Source organism: Doryrhamphus excisus, linkage group LG14 (assembly GCF_037039965.1).
Source record: "Doryrhamphus excisus strain RoL-2023G ecotype Guam linkage group LG14, RoL_Dexc_Guam_v1.1, whole genome shotgun sequence".
Lineage (NCBI taxonomy): Eukaryota > Metazoa > Chordata > Actinopteri > Syngnathiformes > Syngnathidae > Doryrhamphus > Doryrhamphus excisus.
This window is the reverse complement of record NC_136370.1, coordinates 11,273,677-11,292,863: the sequence shown is the minus strand read 5'-3', so window position 1 is coordinate 11,292,863 and position 19,187 is coordinate 11,273,677. Positions and strand designations below refer to the sequence as shown.

Here is a 19,187-nt window from a genome sequence, read left to right as displayed (position 1 = left end):
CAATAACGACTGCATGTGCTTGCTTGCAGGTAATCATGATTAACAGAGGAAAAACAAAGTACCAACCCCCAGTCCGTTATTCACACATAATCAGGGTGTCATTCCTTGCCAATACTCTCACCTATGTTAAAACCAGAGAATCACTAACATAATATCAGCAGGTCCTTTTGTGGCAGGACTGAAATGCACTGGAAATGTTTTTTTTTTATTTTTTTTTATTATTTTTCATGACAAAGAAGTAATTTGCAATTAATTTTCATTCCCCTTATCACTTTTCATAACATTCTGGAGTATATGCAAATTGTAATCATAAAAATTGAAGCAGCCGACTTTGTGAAAATTAATATTTGTGTCATTCTCATAACTTGTTGACTTGTGATTGACTGTACTAGTATTAATAGTGGTAATTCTCCTATATTACCTCACACTTTGTTTCAAATGTCATGTTTATACAAGATAATTTCCTGCTGATCTGCTGACTGATAAGTGGCACGGTTTATAAAAAACAAAAACAATGTGATTGATGTAAAGCATTTGATCAGGATAGGTGCCTTTAGGACAAGGGATCACATTTGGCAATTTAAAGGTAAATCAAAATGGACATTTCATAGCAAGTGATTTCTTCCAGACATGCAGTATGATCTGAAGTACTGTACTACATGTTGTCAGATAACGTCATGTATACATGTATACGTCATATATGCAATATTTCTACACTTGCGCTTTGAAGGAAGCCATCAAAAGAATTAAACAGATGCCTGGATTTACTTTAAGAAGACTCAAGACTGTCTCCAAGGCAAGGCAGGATGCAAATTGTGCAGCTGCTTGTCACCTGTCAAACAAATCAATGCAAAGCCATGCAAATAGGTTGGACGTGGTTGTTCATTCTTTTGGGGGTGGGTGTTCAGTAATGGCTCTGAGGGGACAGGATAGTTCAGATTGATGAACGGCAGATGCTGACAGATGCAGTGAATTAGTCAGAAGCCCTGAGACAGCAATGTGGGATGGATCTGCATTGGTGGCATGGAATTTGCATTAATGCAGTAAAGTGAAAGGATAAATAGCACAACTTTGTGTTGTTCATACTTGTCAGTTCACTCAGAGGTGCACAAACGTTGTGTAGTTCTTCTTGTAGGCCACTATAAGGACTTTCTTATGAAGTGCTTATGACTTGCTCTTATGCAAAGACTGCGTTTCGAGCCAGACTTAGGACTTTGGACTTACTGGTCCACTTCCCGGACCAGGAAGGTGTCATTTAAACATCTCAAACAAAGGCGAAAAATCTACAGCGGACCTGAAAAACGGGCAAAAAACGAAGCTGGCTCTTAAATGTCGTGAGTCATCTTCTTCAAAGTTAATATGTGCTCAAACATGAATGCATTTCATTTTACTGTGCGGTTGTACTATTTTACACATGGCAAACTGTCAAAGACTGTAAATATAAATAGTTAGAAATATATGTGCAGTAGAATGCATTATTCCGCAGGTCCAGTGTGCGGATACGTGCATGCTTTAGTGTGTGGTCCGGTGTGTATGATCCACCATGAAAATAACTATGAGGAAGCTTGGTTGGACGGACAATATAATAGATAGAAAAATAGAAAAATTTAAAAATTTAAAAATTAAAAAATTTAAAAATGTAAAAAAATTAAAAAAGTAAAAACGTGAAAAATAAAAAATAAAAAAAATTTAAAAAGAAAAAAATTGGAAAATAGGAAAATGGAAAAATAGAAAAATAAAAAAATTGGACAATTGAAAAGTAGGAAAATTTGAAAAAGCGAAAAATAGAAAAATTTAAAAAATGGAAAATTGAAAAATAGAGAAATTTGAAAAATAGAAAAATAGTAAAGTAAAAAAATTAGAAAATTAGAAAATTAGAAAATTGAAAAAGTGAAAAAATAAAAAAGTCGAAAAAGTCGAAAAATGAAAAATCAAAAAATTGAAAAATTGAAAAATTTAAAAACTGAAAAATTGAAAAATTTGAAAATTTGAAAATTGGAAAATAGAAAAATTGAAAAATCGAAAAATTGAAAAATTAAAAAATTGAAAAAGTGAAAAATTTGAAAATTGAAAAATCCGAAAATTAAAAAATTGAAAAATCGAAAAATTGAAAAAATGAAAAATCGAAAAATAGAAAAATGGAAAAATGGAAAAATAGAGAAAAAAAGTAGAAAAATGGCAAAATCGAAAAATAGGAAAATAGAAAAATTGAAAAATTGAAAAATTGAAAAATTGAAAAATTGAAAAATCGAAAAATTGAAAAATTGAAAAATTGAAAAAGTGAAAAATTTGAAAATTGAAAAATCCGAAAATTAAAAAATTGAAAAATCGAAAAATTGAAAAAATGAAAAATCGAAAAATAGAAAAATGGAAAAATAGAGAAAAAAAGTAGAAAAATGGCAAAATCGAAAAATAGGAAAATAGAAAAATTGAAAAATTGAAAAATTGAAAAATTGAAAAATCGAAAAATTGAAAAATTGAAAAATAGAGAAATAAAAAATAGAAAAATCGAAAAATCGAAAAATCGAAAAATAGGAAAAATGAAAAAATGAAAAATAGAAAAATAGAAAAATTGAAAAATTGAAAAATTGAAAAATAGAGAAATAAAAAATAGAAAAATGAGAAAATCGAAAAATTGAAAAATAGAAAAATTGAAAAACTGAAAAACTGAAAAATTGAAAAATTTGAAAATTTGAAAATTGGAAAATAGAAAAATTGAAAAATCGAAAAATTGAAAAATTAAAAAATTGAAAAAGTGAAAAATTTGAAAATTGAAAAATCCGAAAATTAAAAAATTGAAAAATCGAAAAATTGAAAAAATGAAAAATCGAAAAATAGAAAAATGGAAAAATGGAACAATAGAGAAAAAAAGTAGAAAAATGGCAAAATCGAAAAATAGGAAAATAGAAAAATTGAAAAATCGAAAAATCGAAAAATTGAAAAATTGAAAAATTGAAAAATAGAGAAATAAAAAATAGAAAAATCGAAAAATAGAAAAATAGAAAAATAGGAAAATAGAAAAAATGAAAAATTGAAAAATTGAAAAATTGAAAAATTGAAAATTGAAAAATAGAGAAATAAAAAATAGAAAAATGGGAAAATCGAAAAATTGAAAAATAGAAAAATAGAAAAATTGAAAAACTGAAAAATTGAAAAATTTGAAAATAGAAAAATCAAAAAATCAAAAATAGAAAAATAGAAAAATAGAAAAATAGAAAAAGCGAAAAATTAAAAATTTAAAAAATTGAAAAATTTGAAAATTTGAAAAAAATTGAAAATTTGAAAATAGAAAAATAGAAAAATAGAAAAATAGAAAAATAGAAAAATTGAAAAATTGAAAAATTGAAAAATTGAAAATTTTGAAAATTTGAAAATAGAAAAATTCAAAAATTGAAAAATTAAAAAATTGAAAAAGTGAAAAATTTGAAAATAGAAAAATAGAAAAATTGACAAATTAAAAAATTGAAAAAGTGAAAAATTGGAAAATTGAAAAATCAAAAAATCAAAAATATTTTCAAATTTTCAAATTTTCAAATTTTTTCAAATTTTCAAATTTTCCAATTTTTTAAATTTTTAATTTTTCGCTTTTTCTATTTTTCTATTTTTGATTTTTTGATTTTTCAATTTTCAATTTTTTCACTTTTTCACATTTTTTCAGGTCTGCGGCTGTCAATTTTTCGCCTTTTTTTTAGGTTGTTTAAATGACACCTTCCTGGTCCGGGAAGTGGACATAACCCACCACACATTAATCAGGGGTCCCGGCAGGACTTAAAGAAGGCAAAAAATCCCACTTTTCTGACGCTTCGTTTTTTGCCCGTTTTTCAGGTCCGCGGTTATCGATTTTTCGCCTTTTTTTAAAGTTGTTTAAATGACACCTTCCTGGTCCGGGAAGTGGACAAAACCCACCACACATTAATCAGGGGTCCCGGCAGGACCTAAAGAAGGCAAAAAATCCCACTTTTCTGACGCTTCGTTTTTTGCCCGTTTTTCAGGTCCGCGGCTGTTGATTTTTCGCCTTTTATTTAGGTTGTTTAAATGACACCTTCCTGGTCCGGGAAGTGAACAAAACCCACCACACATTATTCAGGGGTCCCGGCAGGACCTAAAGAAGGCAAAAAATCCCACTTTTCTGACGCTTCGTTTTTTGCCCGTTTTTCAGGTCCGCGGCTGTCGATTTTTCGCCTTTTTTTTAGGTTGTTTAAATGACACCTTCCTGGTCCGGGAAGTGGACATAACCCACCACACATTAATCAGGGGTCCCCGCAGGACCTAAAGAAGGCAAAAAATCCCACTTTTCTGACGCTTCGTTTTTTGCCCGTTTTTCAGGTCCGCGGTTATCGATTTTTCGACTTTTTTTAAAGTTGTTTAAATGACACCTTCCTGGTCCGGGAAGTGGACAAAACCCACCACACATTAATCAGGGGTCCCGGCAGGACCTAAAGAAGGCAAAAAACCCCACTTTTCTGACGCTTCGTTTTTTGCCCGTTTTTCAGGTCCGCGGCTGTCGATTTTTTGCCTTTTTTAAAGTTGTTTAAATGACACCTTCCTGGTCCGGGAAGTGGACAAAACCCACCACACATTAATCAGGGGTCCCGGCAGGACCTAAAGAAGGCAAAAAATCCCACTTTTCTGACGCTTCGTTTTTTGCCCGTTTTTCAGGTCCGCGGCTGTTGATTTTTCGCCTTTTATTTAGGTTGTTTAAATGACACCTTCCTGGTCCGGGAAGTGGACAAAACCCACCACACATTATTCAGGGGTCCCGGCAGGACCTAAAGAAGGCAAAAAATCCCACTTTTCTGACGCTTCGTTTTTTGCCCGTTTTTCAGGTCCGCGGCTGTCGATTTTTCGCCTTTTTTTTAGGTTGTTTAAATGACACCTTCCTGGTCCGGGAAGTGGACATAACCCACCACACATTAATCAGGGGTCCCGGCAGGACCTAAAGAAGGCAAAAAATCCCACTTTTCTGACGCTTCGTTTTTTGCCCGTTTTTCAGGTCCGCGGTTATCGATTTTTCGACTTTTTTTAAAGTTGTTTAAATGACACCTTCCTGGTCCGGGAAGTGGACAAAACCCACCACACATTAATCAGGGGTCCCGGCAGGACCTAAAGAAGGCAAAAAACCCCACTTTTCTGACGCTTCGTTTTTTGCCCGTTTTTCAGGTCCGCGGCTGTCGATTTTTTGCCTTTTTTAAAGTTGTTTAAATGACACCTTCCTGGTCCGGGAAGTGGACAAAACCCACCACACATTAATCAGGGGTCCCGGCAGGACCTAAAGAAGGCAAAAAATCCCACTTTTCTGACGCTTCGTTTTTTGCCCGAAACCTCCCACACACTCAACAGGGGCCCCAGAAGCACCCAAAAATGGCATAAAATGCCAGAGTTTGAATTTCGTGATTTTTGACAAAAACGTAAGGGGGGGTGTATCGTTTTTTTCAGTTTTTTCAACTTGCTTCTAATGCACGTTTCTGATCAAAAACACAGTGGAAACCTCTGGAAACAACATTTGTTCAGATCAAATGGATGACACAGTTTGATTTATACCAGGCTGCGGCTCATTATTACAGAGGCAGCATCTCTGGCAGGATGTGTGTTGGCACAGGATCTTAATATGGTTGGGATTCAGTTGGTTTTTCTTTCTTCTTGATCATCTGTGTAAAATGTCCAATATGTGTACATTGTACAGGTATGGCAACATATGCACTCTAAAGGCCCATTGATGAAATGTCTTCCTAAATGTGTTTTGTTTTTGTCTGATGTCCTTTCTGTTTATATAAGCTCAGCCTTTTTGGTACCACAAGACATGCAAATCCACTTTAACATCTGCCAAAGCAAACAGCTACACAAAGGTCAGTGCGGGGGACAGCACAACGACGAAACAAAGTTAGAAAGATGTGCACGGCTTGAAATCCATGCACCATCTGACCTGCCAGAATAAGCTACATTTTATATTAGAAACATATAATCTGATCTCTAGATTGCAGACTGCTTGTATTTACAAAAAATACATCCATTGGTTATAGTGGGGACTCATACCTGATACCACTAGAGGGCAGTATTGACTGTAAAATAGATAAGGTGAAACAAGTCAGCTTCTGTATTGTTTGTGTGTGCTTCCTGTCCTGTTGAGGAGGTTTTGTCGGGCTCTGATGAAGGCCAGGATGTCTGCATCAGCCTGTTGGTCTCCAGTCAGTGGGATAGAAGAAGGGGACAGTGAAGATGTGGAAAGGGCTCTGAAAGACAAACCCATGAACGCATATAGTATATAGTATAGTCTGTATATAGAATGTGGCAAATGTCCAGTAATTTGTTGCTTCAGAAGTGTGTTCATGTTCCAAATGTTTGAAGCTGTATCAATATTAGCATTTCTATATAAACAATAATGTCTTTGTTTAACTTTTACAGTGCTATAGAAGATAAATGAATGCTACCACAAACATATGTGACACATTACGGCAAGCACTGTTTTCACCAAGACAGTTTCCATGGTTGCAGTAAGTATCACCCTGTGCAGCATGGCTTTGAATGCAAAGTGACTTTCTAGTGACCTTCAGTACTTGAAGCAAAACAATGAACCTCTAGTTTTTTTCCTGATGTGCTGAATGGCACTTTGCATGCTGTTGTGATGAGTGTCTGTGAATTGACATTGCCAAGCACTCGTCATTGATATGATGTAGAAAATGCATCAATGTGAATCTAAGAATATGAAATTGTAACATAATTAAGAACTAAAAATAATGCACTGTACAAGTACTACAATACAAATAATACAAGTTTAATTGCCGAGTTCCCGTGTCTTTTACCTCCACTCTGATGAAGGTGTGACCTCAGACTCTTCTTCCTCTGGCATCTTACCGGGAATGACAATTCTAAAATGGAAAGTGGCTTAGATAAGCATAGGCTAACCCATACACAAGCACAAGTCTTACTCAAGCTTCAGAGATGGTGACTGACCTAAAGTCCTGACCGGAAGAACTGGAACAGGTTCTGATTGGGTCAGGTTTGACAGTGCCCCGCGCACCAGGTATAGCTGGCATATATCTGTTTGACCCACAAGAGGGTGCACAAATGCAAATATATTTACTACAATGAGTACTGCACTATTGTTGTATACCTAACCAAGTGAACAGTTGGGAGAGGAAAGGTTGCCCTCTTTTACTATGACTCCTTTGATACGACCACACAGTGTAACTACAAGTCCAGTTCGGAAGCAGATTCACGAATTTTGTGGAAATTAACAAGACAGTCCCTAATAAGGAATGGTTTTGCAGATGGTGGTCACAGATGATTTCCCTCGCTCATTCATTTTGGCTAATTCTTGCATTTTTTTCAGTGTCCTTGCAGACTCCTACATAAGTAGTGCCCTCAGGATGGCACATTCATATGCACAGTATCCACAAGTGTCAAGGGCATAGAGGAGATACCAGGAGAGGTAGCAGGGGCAGTAAGAGGGCAGCAATATCTGGGATGCATGTTTTAAGTGATCACTTTGTTTCCGAGCAAAGTACAGACTTTTCATAGCATGCTATCAGTCCTAAGAATAACTAACATATCATGACCCATCATGACCCATCTTGTTCCTTTATTCCCTGTCAGAGCCTTGAAAGGGAAGCCAGATTTATAAATTCTATCAAGCATTGCCAAAATACTGTATAATATAATTACAAAGAATGCAACAGATGTTAATTTATTTCACCAAACCTGAATCAAAAGGCGCTGTTCCAAGAAATCATGTGCCTGCTTGACGATATCTTACAGACTTGCTTTCAAAGTACATCAAATATGCCATAGAAGTGCACACATATTGGCTTTAGGGATGAAGACAAGAAAGGCACAGACTGCAGAGTTTAGTTTTTCCTTAAAGGACTTACTCAAAACCTGGACTACAAGGTGAGGATGGCTGTAAGGTTCCACACGGAGATCTTGTTTGACTTCTGGCTTCTGTTTCCTACAAAATACAACCTTATATGTCACACAGAGAAACAGATGGGTAATGTCACGGGTTCAATGACTTTGTCATTGCATAAATCAGTGACAAATGTAAAAAAAACAAGGTGCCCTGTTACTGGCAAGGACAATGTCACATCTCTATGACTTCATCTTTTATCTTTATTGATAATAAATTAAACAGTTCAGCAGCATCTGCTAGTCAGATGTAGTGTCTTTATATCAGCTGTTGTTGGCATAGACTCCTGTATGATGCAAACTGCAAACCTTATTTTTTTACTAAACTCATTGGGAACAAACATAATATATTATTTAATCATTTAAAAAACAGTTATTTTTTGCATGTCTTATTGGGTTACTCTGAATCCTAACTATTTGATAGTAATAGTAATTTAGGGTTTGGTCCAACAGTGTATGTGTATACTCCTTAATCTGAATTAATCAGAATGAACCCTAAGTAGTTAATCTTATATATATCAAGATAAGCTTCTTGTTTGGGTTGCATGCAGCTCTGATCCACTCTTGAAAAGTCTTCAGCGATACTACAAGGGCTACCAACAGGACCCTTCCTATAGGCCACACTGGCCCCGTAAAGAGAGGCTTGTAATGGTTATGTGAATACCATGTGAATGTGATCTTTCTACATGGGTAGATGGAGACAGTTAAGGTCATTCACCTGCACTTTGGAAGCCTCCTCATTCCACCACTTTTGGAAGTCCTTCTGGAGTTTGACCTTTGCCCTCTCCAACAACAGCTGGAGGTGCTCAATCTCTGTTTTCAATGCTTTCAGATGTGCAACAGTGCTCTTGTAACTGATGGAAGACATCAGCAGTAAAACACAATTAGCTCATGTCAACTAGTATGTGGCATGAGTTCATTTTTCTAACTCCTTAATACAACTTTAAAGATTCATACTTTTTTTTTTCTTGCTCAATGTTTTTGCGCAGGTTTTCCTCCACTAGGTCCAGGTCCTCCACAACGTTTTGATGATTTCCTGTCACACCTGCAGTAGAAAAAATGTTACTTAAAAATGTACTTTTGCACTTTTTTTAAAAAAAAATTGCCCATTATCCACATCAAAGTCATTACTTAAACACAAGTCTTTCTCTTTTCTGAACATTCTAAAGATATAAAAACAGCTAAAAAGCAACAACTAAGATGCAACTTGTTTCCAAAAATGCCAGAAAAGCTCCATTTACATAAAGTTACCTGCATATTAATCATTATTGTTGTTAACATTGTTATGCAAAAAATGATTTTACTGGTGCAGTGCCACCGAGCTTGACCACACTTTTGCTCTCAGCGAATCAGCGCTGCGCTCACAATGTGTCAGGCCACTCCCAAAAAGTAACGTTTTCAATGTTAAAGGTAGTAACAAGTTTGGAAAGGTTAATGCTCGATGTAACGTTCGACTCCATGTTGCTATGTAAAATTAATGTGCCCAGGAAGAAGGTCAAAATTGATGCGTTAATGCAGATTAAGCCATCACCACTATTAATCTGAATTAAACATTTCATGCAATTAACACATCTGCAGCACAGAATGACTCAAAATCCCTGAAAAGTAGGGATGTCATAAGATCTTGTGCCACCAGATTTTTGAACATTAAAGTGACAAAATTTCTCATTCAGAAAAAAACACTAGGGCCAGAGATGATAATAAATTAATTCATTAATCACACAATAAATTAAAATGAACATGATAATTTTGCCGGCTTCAATATATTTAATACATACATTCTCTTGTCTCTTGTCTTGTGACACCCCAATCACAATTAAAATAGACTAAAAAGCGTGGGTTTTCTCCGGGTACTCCGGTTTCCTCCCACATTCCAAAAACATGCTAGGTTAATTGGTGACTCCAAATTGTCCATAGGTATGAATGTGAGTGTGAATGGTTGTTTGTCTATATGTGCCTTGTGATTGGCTGGCGACCAGTCCAGGGTGTACCCCGCCTCTCGCCCGAAGACAGCTGGGATAGGCTCCAGCACCCCAGCGACCCTCGTGAGGAAAAAGCGGTAGAAAATGAATGAATGAATGAATGAATAAAAAGAAATGATAGTTTGTAGTGACACACTGAAATAAATTCACAGCTATCCTGAGATTATTGTCATCTGTTTTTAATGTCTAACCTTTTATATCTGACTGCTGTGCCCCGCCCCGCTTTTACTCATGTTTTAACTGTACTCATGTTTTTACTCATGTATTAACCAATGAATGTTGTATTTTGGTGTGTCTTTTATTCTGTTTACTTGTTTTATTCAACTTCATTCTTTTGTAAAGTGTCTTTGAGTATCTTGAAAAGCGCTATACAAATAAAATGTATTATTATTATTTATTACTACATTTTAATCGTTTAACCATTCCTTTCTACTTAATACGCATAGAATATTACAGTAACCACAAACTTACCATGAACCGCTCTCTGTCTCCGACGTATTTCTATCTGCTTCTTAAAGTCATCTATCAAAGTGAGAGGATAATAAAAATTAAATACAGTACATAAATACACAGAAGAGAAGGAAACTATTTGCAGTAGGGCAGCGCGGGAAAGAAAGAAGGACTGAAGGACAACTATTACTTCAGTGTGCATGCCCTTCATGCTGGATTACATGTTTGTTCGCATTTTTGTTCTGTACAATTGTGCTTGAACCTAAAATAGTCATGCCTCTAAATACTATTTTCTATAGGCACCCGATTACTAAACATTACTGAGAAGTTTGCTTGTGTCATTTGCACAGATAGCTGTGAAGTAAGCCTTTTGTCTGACAGACTGGTTCCTTAGGTTCATACATCCTTGGAGCGGTACAGTAGCGCTAAAGTCTGTAAGGACTTGGCTGAGGAAGTGGAAGGTCTCAAGTTCAAGACCTGCCGTGGACCAACTAAATGGAAAATCAGACTAGTTGCTGGAGAGGTGCAATTTAACTGCTTCCCCCAGTTATGCAAAGACTCGTTTCCAGTATTTTAAATAACTTATGATTGAAAATCCAGCACTAAAATCCCGGCTGTATGGTATAGGTGGTGACCTTACACTGCTCTGTGTAAATACGTAGGTCTCAGAGTAAAAAAGCCTTCATGTCTCACTCTCTCAATCCACCTGGGGATTGTTTATTGGGTCTGCCAGGCTAATCTGCAGCAGAACCATGCAGCAAATTGCCTTTCCTGCTTGCCACTGCCATTCCAACACAATTACTCCCCAGACATTACCAGTTACTTCCACTTCTGTCTCCATACACTTGACCACAATTTGTCAGTTACAGGATTGTACCAATACAATCTTAAAATGAAAAAAACAACAACATTTTAAAGTTTTCCCATGCATTGCGTTTAAGGAACGCATTCATTGGGTCACTGCAATGATGTCAGCCTCCCTCTGGCTCCTCTGGCTCCCTCTGGTGGACAGAGGCAGCACATGAGCACCAGACATTGTCTGCTTAGAGACTGCTTAGAGACAATTCAATATACCATTCAGGCAGAAATATGTGTTTCTGTAATAGGAGTGGCAGAACACTAAGAGGAACAAGATATCTTGACACTTAAAATGGTGCTTGAAGAAAGGATCTCAACGGAAAACTCATGTCACGGTTTTCCTTCAAGTCAATAGTGCTACACCACATGCAACCACAGGAACATCATCCCTCCAGGTCACGTATGGAAGAAAAATGAGAACTGGGTTCTCCATCCAGCTAAGGCTCACCACTGCCCAGGATCATGAACTGTGCCCCGTCAGCAGAATGACACATATAATAAGTTTCAGATGAAAATACTGTACACTGATGATAGGAAGAATGCCAGAATTCCTGAACTGGATCCATGTATTTGTGTAAGGAATCATGTTCATGCTAAGGAATTGAACAATCCAAAGAATTTCTGACAACAAGACAAGAAAAATAAATTCCAAATCCAACCAAATCAGCTCATGTCACTTGATGGTTTTCACAATAACGTGGGCATTTTACATTGAAGAAGGAATGTTCATAGGATGCAAAGTATCATCAAAAAGGCTATCATGAAAATCTCTTTACTTGCAGGGTTAACATATGGCTAACTCATCTTTTCATCGGAGTCTGCTCTGTGCTCTTTTGCCAATAATTAAAAGCTTGAATTCCCCAATTGAAAATATTGAATTTCATATGTGTGGAATTTCTAGCAGCAGTTAAACAAATTTGAACTAAACCAAATTCTGAAGGGGGGAAACATTCAGGTATAAACAGTATTTAGCAAAGAGGAAGCAATTTCAGCTATCGATCAAGCAAAATGGACAATACATCAGATAGTAAGACAAGTAAATTACTGTGGCAATCATGTGTAGGAGTGGGAGCTATTCAACATACTGGATGGATGGATCTGCTGTAGGGAGTTTCCATTACAATCCCCCAGGTCTCACATGTTCAGACTGTGCTCTGTTATGGCACCGTAAAGTGATCTTACAGCCAATTGAAGGTTTAAAAGTCAACCTTTGAAACCCAAAAATGGGAATGCAGGGTGTTTTGGTGGGTGGGTGGTTGGACTCCCCTACCTTAACATACAACAGGTGTCATAACACAGTTGGATTAGTGCTATGTCTTGGACAAAGACAAAATGAAGATACTGAAAATGCATTGCATTATTACTTATTATTAATACTCATTATTTACATGAATACAGTGAGATCATCTATGACTGTTGGTTTCTTTGAGAATATACATTCACTTATCATGCTTAAAAGGTTCTACAACCAACCGTGATAAATAGTGAAATTCTGCAAAATAGGATTTCAAAATTATCAGAGTCCTCAAGACACAAAATAACACCCCTATAGTCACCTTTACACTGGTGTTACCCAACACAGTAGAAGTATTAAAAGTAAATATGACTTGTGAATAAGACAGGAAGTGACGTTGAGGGCTAAGAGTTTTTGCTTGGCTCTGTGTTACAGTAGAAACAGTTTGGAATTGCCTGTTGTGAGACAACTCAAACCTGCAATAAAAGGCTGTTGCTCTGGTGATCATGTCTGGTGTGTGTGTCACTGAGCATTACAGCAACACTACTGACACCTAGTGATGTATTCAAATGTAACTTTATTCACTTTACTGGTCGGCCTTATATTTCTATTTTAGTTTGCCATTATTTAGCCATTTTTTGCTTGAAACTATTTAATTTAGGCAAACAATGGCAAAACCTGTCATTTCCCAGTCTTTGTAATGTGTAAACAGGAATGTAAAGAATTGAAAAGAATGCACTTTTCAAAACTTTGCGTTTTAATCTCAAAACATCACTGACGCATCAGTCATCTTGATCAAGTAGAAGAGTTGAGAACTATCCATGCTGTGAGTCATATTGGCATGTTGAGCTAAAAGTGTCAATATCATATGATATGTGTGGTTTACATCAGTCACTTTGGGAGACCTTAAAGTGGCCAGGCAGTCATATGCATGAATACGACCTTTTATACTCATCAGAGTATTAGTGTGATAAATTGATTCACTTTACAGCCATAAAATGCAAAATTAACAATGACGGCATACTTTAAAGACAGCGATTTGGCATCATTTTTACAGATTTTCAGACATGAAAGAAATACATAAAAGATTAATTATACCACTGTTTCAAGTAATAAAGCTGTATGCTGCATTACACCTCAGTCAACTCATCTCACCTCTCCAGGACATGTCTGTGGTCTCCATACCAAACTTGTGCAGAGTCCAACCCCCACATTTAGTCAGAAGACATGTCGTCGTTATAAAGCGCTGGTTTCAAGCTACAGGCCACAATAAATATTTGTGGCCTGGAGGTTAAACTTGTTATGCCGCATAATTACCACGGCAGGTTCAAGTTCCAAGGATCATAAATGCTATCCTGTGTCGGTGTGTGTGTTGATTCAAGAGTTATTGAAATACAAATAGCCCGTTAAGTCAACGTATGAAGTAGTTTGAACTCTTCAACACAACAATTTATGTGATCAAATGTCATTAGACAAAATAAGTACATTTTCCATGCTAGGTTTGAGTGCTAGAAATGAGTATAAGGAAACATCCAAATTGTTAGTTTTACAGTGTTTTAACTGGGCTGCTGGGTGATAATGTTAGCCCTATGTGTATATAATAGCGGGTTAAATCTTGCAGGCAATGCTTATAAAAGAACAGATGCTGTACTTCTGGGATGGTGTTTTCAAAACCTTTTGATACAGCATCCACAGCAACCATTTTATTATAGCTGCTTAGGGAAGGATGCAATAGAATTGAAATGTGCAGCCAGAAATGTAAAAGTCCCAAGTTATAGTTACTAGTTACTTCTTCAAAAAAGTAACTGAGTTACTCCATCACAAAAGTAACTAGTTACCAGTAAAAGCAACTATTGCATTACTCCCCTCGTGTACATTTTTACCTTTGACCTCAACGAGGTTAAAGTAGTGTATGTACTTCCATTTGGCAAACGCTGTCTTCTCACTAGAGTCCTCCTCACTCGCCATCTCTCGCTATGCTCTATCTACTACCCGGCACTTTGGCTGTGCTCTAAACACCTGCCCACCCAAGTTCTCTGAAAACGCAATCACATTCTCATTGGGTTGCAGATTAGTTATGAAGTCGGTGATATATTTTTAGGCACTTCAGTAACGTGCAATAACAGGGTGTCGAAAATGGTAACGGCGTTATGCTGACAGTAAGAGTAATTAGTTAGATTACCCGTTACTGAAAAAAATAACGGTGTTGGTAACACCGTTTATTTAAACACCGTTATTCCCATCACTGTTCATATCCCGCTGTGTCTTTGCACTTTTTGGGCTCACAACAGATGCTCTTCCATTGGGTTTTCGATTCCATGGCCATATGATATCGCCAAGAATAATCCTATAAAGCAAGGAAATGTTTGGACAAAATGTCTGCAAAAGCTGCTGTTTCTTGCTTTGATTTTGAGCCCAATGCTGGAAAGATTCAAGAGATAAAATAAAAGGCCTTTATCTATATTGTGCTACTTCTACAGTCTACATCAACCGAGAGACAAATATTGCATTTACTTTCCAAGCAGGGCTTCCAAGATGGCAGGCAAGCACCCCAAGCATAATATTACAGCACCAGTTTCCTGCCAGAAGAGACAACCACCGTCCACTAAAAACACTTCTCATCTCGGAGGAATGCATCAAGACATTTGATGAGTCTTTTTCCAAGATCAAGTAATGGTAATGGTTTCATTCATTTCGAACATGCCGTTACATAAAGGAACATGATACAGTTACACTTGCGCAATTCAACATCCTTGAAAGGAGTAGGAAGAAGCAGAGTTTATTTAATTCTACCCTTCTCCAATGTCTCAGCAATTACTAAAAGTCTCTTCACTTCCTGTGTTTAGCATGTTCACGTTTCCATTTTTAATTGGGAAAGAGACAAAAGGAGTAATAAGCAGATTGTTACAATACAGCCATCCCTCGCTACATTGTGATTTAAACATTGCGCTCTTGTGTTTGAAAAAAAAAAATGTAATGAATGATCATCGTTTCACGGTTAATTAACTTGTATGTCTTGGACTAAATTAATTGTTGGCAACCCTCGGCTCCGTAGTCGGCTGCGGTTATTCAGCCTTCTTGTTGTGGCTTCCTACAAAATTCTCAAATATTTTTTTTAGCACCAAGTATATCTGACTTTCTCTAAGACCCTGAATGCATTACAGCTGTGAGGAGGGGATCCATAGTTTTACTCTGTACACACTGTGGCCTCCATGTGCCTGTATGTACTTCCTAAAAGTAAAAGTCTGGCCATGCTTCTGATGAGTCAAGGGATCCTGAGGAACCGCCTCTCAGACTCCTAGACAGTCTGTGGTGTGACATGGTGGCCATGGATAAATAAAACATGATATTTTTGTTCATGTTTAGTATTTTACTATAGCAGGGGTATTGAAGTAAATTTCAAATAGGACCAGTCACAGAGCCCCTTCAAAAAGAGAACAATTCTCCAGCATGGTCACCCTTGGATGGTTGAGAACTACTGACCTACAGGATCAGGATTCAGGAGAATTGTTCAAATTGGGTCAGTCTTAGTCTTTTTATGACTGACACACTTTCTGAACATACAGTATGAGACAAGCTTGTTCTGTCCTTTCAGACCAAAGAATGAACATAAATGAGTATTTTGGGTAGAGGGCTCATTTTTTGCTGTCCAATTTTCTCTTCTAAGTGAGTGTCATGTGTGTTCATTTTTTTGCTTTCTCCGGTTTATTCGTTTCACGGTCCACTGTAGTCCGCTCCACATCTCTCACTATGTATCTCACATTTACATAGTATGTCACTTGCCTCTCTGTCCTCACGCCCCATATCGCTGACTCTGTTTCTCTTATTTCCTCATATGTCACCTGTCTGTCCTCTCTCCATATCTCACTTCTTCTGTGCTGCTGGCTTCACTCCTCATCTCTATCATCTGTCGCTGTAATTAGAGTTGCAAGGTTTAGCGCCAATGCATAGATGTTATTGGTTGAGTAGCATCATCATGTGGAATGGCTTAAAGCAGTACTTTTTTTTTGTCCTGTCCAGCCATTGAGGCAGTTAGTATTATCAATCTAAATGCCGTTACATACTAAACAGATTTTCTATGCCAGGGAAAAGTGTATATAAAACTCTTATAAAGTACTTTAATAATTTCTTGACTACACGTCTGGGTCAGTATAGGATGGTATCGGTCCGAATGCAGCACGCAGCTGTGGCCCATGTAACCCATGTCATGCCACCACCCTACACCCACTTTAAGGAGATACATTTAATTTGAGAGGAGACTGAGGACAGCAAGAAACTGGACTTCCACAGTGAAGACTGGGGATCATAATACTGCAGCATCCAGTATCTAAACATCATAATCACTGAAATATTCCAAATTAACAGCAGGGTTAAATCGATGAATTGAACCCAAGCATGAAATGATTGCATCCACAGAGAACTTACTGATTTTTTGTTTGGCGTCATTAAGTTGTTCCCCAAGTTTTCTGGCCTCTGCTGACCTGTAACAACAAATGTATTAACTATTTACTACTAATATACGCTATTATAAAACCACTGCAGCACGAAACATTGCCAATAATCTTTAGTCAAGAGATTCTTTAAAAACACAATCCTGGATAGCTTGAGTGTTGACATGAAAATGTGACAAATAGACAACATGTATGGATTGGAATTTTTCAAATCAGATGCCCTCCCCATTTCATTTCTTGATCATTTGTACCTCTGTTTGAGCAGACTCCTGTTGTCTTCAATGATGAGATGTTCTTCATGGTCTGTAATAAAGGTCTCAAAGGCCTCTTGTTTACCCATTGACAGCTGCGGCCCTATCAACAATACAAATCCAGTGTGAATACTCATATCGGACACATGAACTACTGTACAGTCACGGTCCAAAGTTTCGAGAATGAACCAAGTATCGGTTTTCAAGTTTGCTTCTTTAGTGTTTTCAGATATTTTGTCAGATGTTGCAGTGATATACTGAAGTATAATTACAAGCATTTCATACATACAGATGGTTATATTAAGTTAATACTGTACTTGCAGTGTTGACCCTTCTTTTTCAATTCACCATGACATACGACAATTACATATCACATCCTGATATGACAGCCCATTCTTGGACAATCAATGCTTGGAGTTTGCAGTTGGATGGTGCTCCATAATGCTGGAAATACCAACTGTTAGCAGTTAGCACGTAGTTCTTCTGGATGCCCCAAACAATCAGAAAGGGGATTCATCAGAAAACATTACTTTACTCCGTCTAGTCCAGTCCAGTCTTAACCAGACAATCATTAATATTATGTCAGCCGGTCCTTTTGTGGCACGGCTGAAATGCATTGGAAATTATGTTTTGGGGGATTGAATTATTCTTATTAATTGCCATTCATTTTATCAATCTTTGTAATATTCTGGAGATACAAATTGCCATGATACAAACTAAGGCAGCAAACTTTGTGGAAAATAATATTTGTGTCATTTTCAAAATGTTTGGTCATGACTGTATACGCTCTGGCCACACGGGCTGATTGCTTTCCACCCTTTAGCAATAAATTTGTCATCTATGAGCCCTCAGCAAATTCTGAGTTGTTTCCACATACACAGGTATACACCTCCAGTCTGGTTTCCAGATGTGAGGTAGAACCCCACTGACATTCTCTACCTCCCACTTAAACCTAATTACAAAAATAAAGGACATTCATGTCTTCCAGTAAACACAGACACAACTACACTCACACACACACATATCGTAAGCATCTACAGTATCTACAACACGTCAGCAATATATGGAAGGCTTCCCTCTCCCCAACTTTACCACATGTAAGGAAAGGGCATCAGTTTGGACTGAACCTCCTGCTGCCAGTTTCTTTTTAATGAGCTCATAATATGGTTTAACAACTGCTTCAAAAAGTTTATGCTTACAACACAAAAATACATTGTTTTACTGTAATCTACTTGGAAATAAATGTGTATATACGATGTCAAATATTGTTTTATTTTGTAATTGTCTAATTTTATAAATTAAAAAATAGTCTCCCTTTTTTGTATGACAAGTCCAAAACATCTGTCAAGTATTGTTTATATCTAATGCAAAAAATAGTATGTACGGTGTGCATTGTTCCAACCCATTTCAAAATCAAGAGAAGACAATACAATAGACATGACCAACCGCAATATAACTAACAGGGAAGGAAAACAAACCACTTGTTTGCGCACTTGGTGGAGATAATAACAATAACTCCTGCAATAACAGAATCACTGAGTGTATAATTCACTAGGCTAACTTCTGTGAATCCATCATGAGTTTTACAGCAGGCTATGTACCCAGTGAAAATGTTGTCGGCTTTAGTCTTAAGTCGGCCCTGTAACTCAGAACAGGATAAATGGTAGAATGTGGATAGATGGAAGAAGGCAATGACATTGCATTACTTGGCACCATTCCTAGTGCCACGAAGGAGTTTCACACATGATTTTTGAGAGATTCCATGCCCCTTGTTGAAACGTGTGGACTTTTGTGACAAACCAGACATGGAGAGGACAGTCACTCATGTGGGATTAGGACAGTGGGGAATTCAGACCCGTTATTTTTGGAAACTTCTGATTAAAACCAGCTGTGATCTCACAGGCATCTGTTGCTAGAGCCAACCTCAACAAATGAATCTGAGGGTTTCTTGAGGGAAATGCACTTCATTCGACTTTTAAAGAGCAACATTCCGGAAATATTTTCGAGCAATATGACGTCTTTTAATGTAGTACTAACAGAATTAGTGAAGTAATGAGAT

The 19,187-nt window shown here is 36.9% G+C and overlaps 1 protein-coding gene across 1 annotated transcript in view; it reads right to left on the bottom strand.

The window, feature by feature from the left end:
- Positions 1-7,849: 7,849 nt before the first annotated feature.
- The window catches only part of kif6 (kinesin family member 6), a 35,862-nt gene continuing 24,524 nt past the window's right edge, over positions 7,850-19,187 (bottom strand). The window contains exons 14-19 of the mRNA XM_078796109.1: positions 17,129-17,231; positions 16,852-16,907; positions 10,356-10,406; positions 8,860-8,947; positions 8,621-8,756; positions 7,850-7,945 (exon numbers count right to left, since the gene is read on the bottom strand). Of these exons, the coding sequence (XP_078652235.1) occupies positions 7,865-7,945; positions 8,621-8,756; positions 8,860-8,947; positions 10,356-10,406; positions 16,852-16,907; positions 17,129-17,231 (515 nt within the window). The 3' untranslated portion in view covers positions 7,850-7,864. The remainder of the gene's footprint in view (positions 7,946-8,620; positions 8,757-8,859; positions 8,948-10,355; positions 10,407-16,851; positions 16,908-17,128; positions 17,232-19,187) is intronic.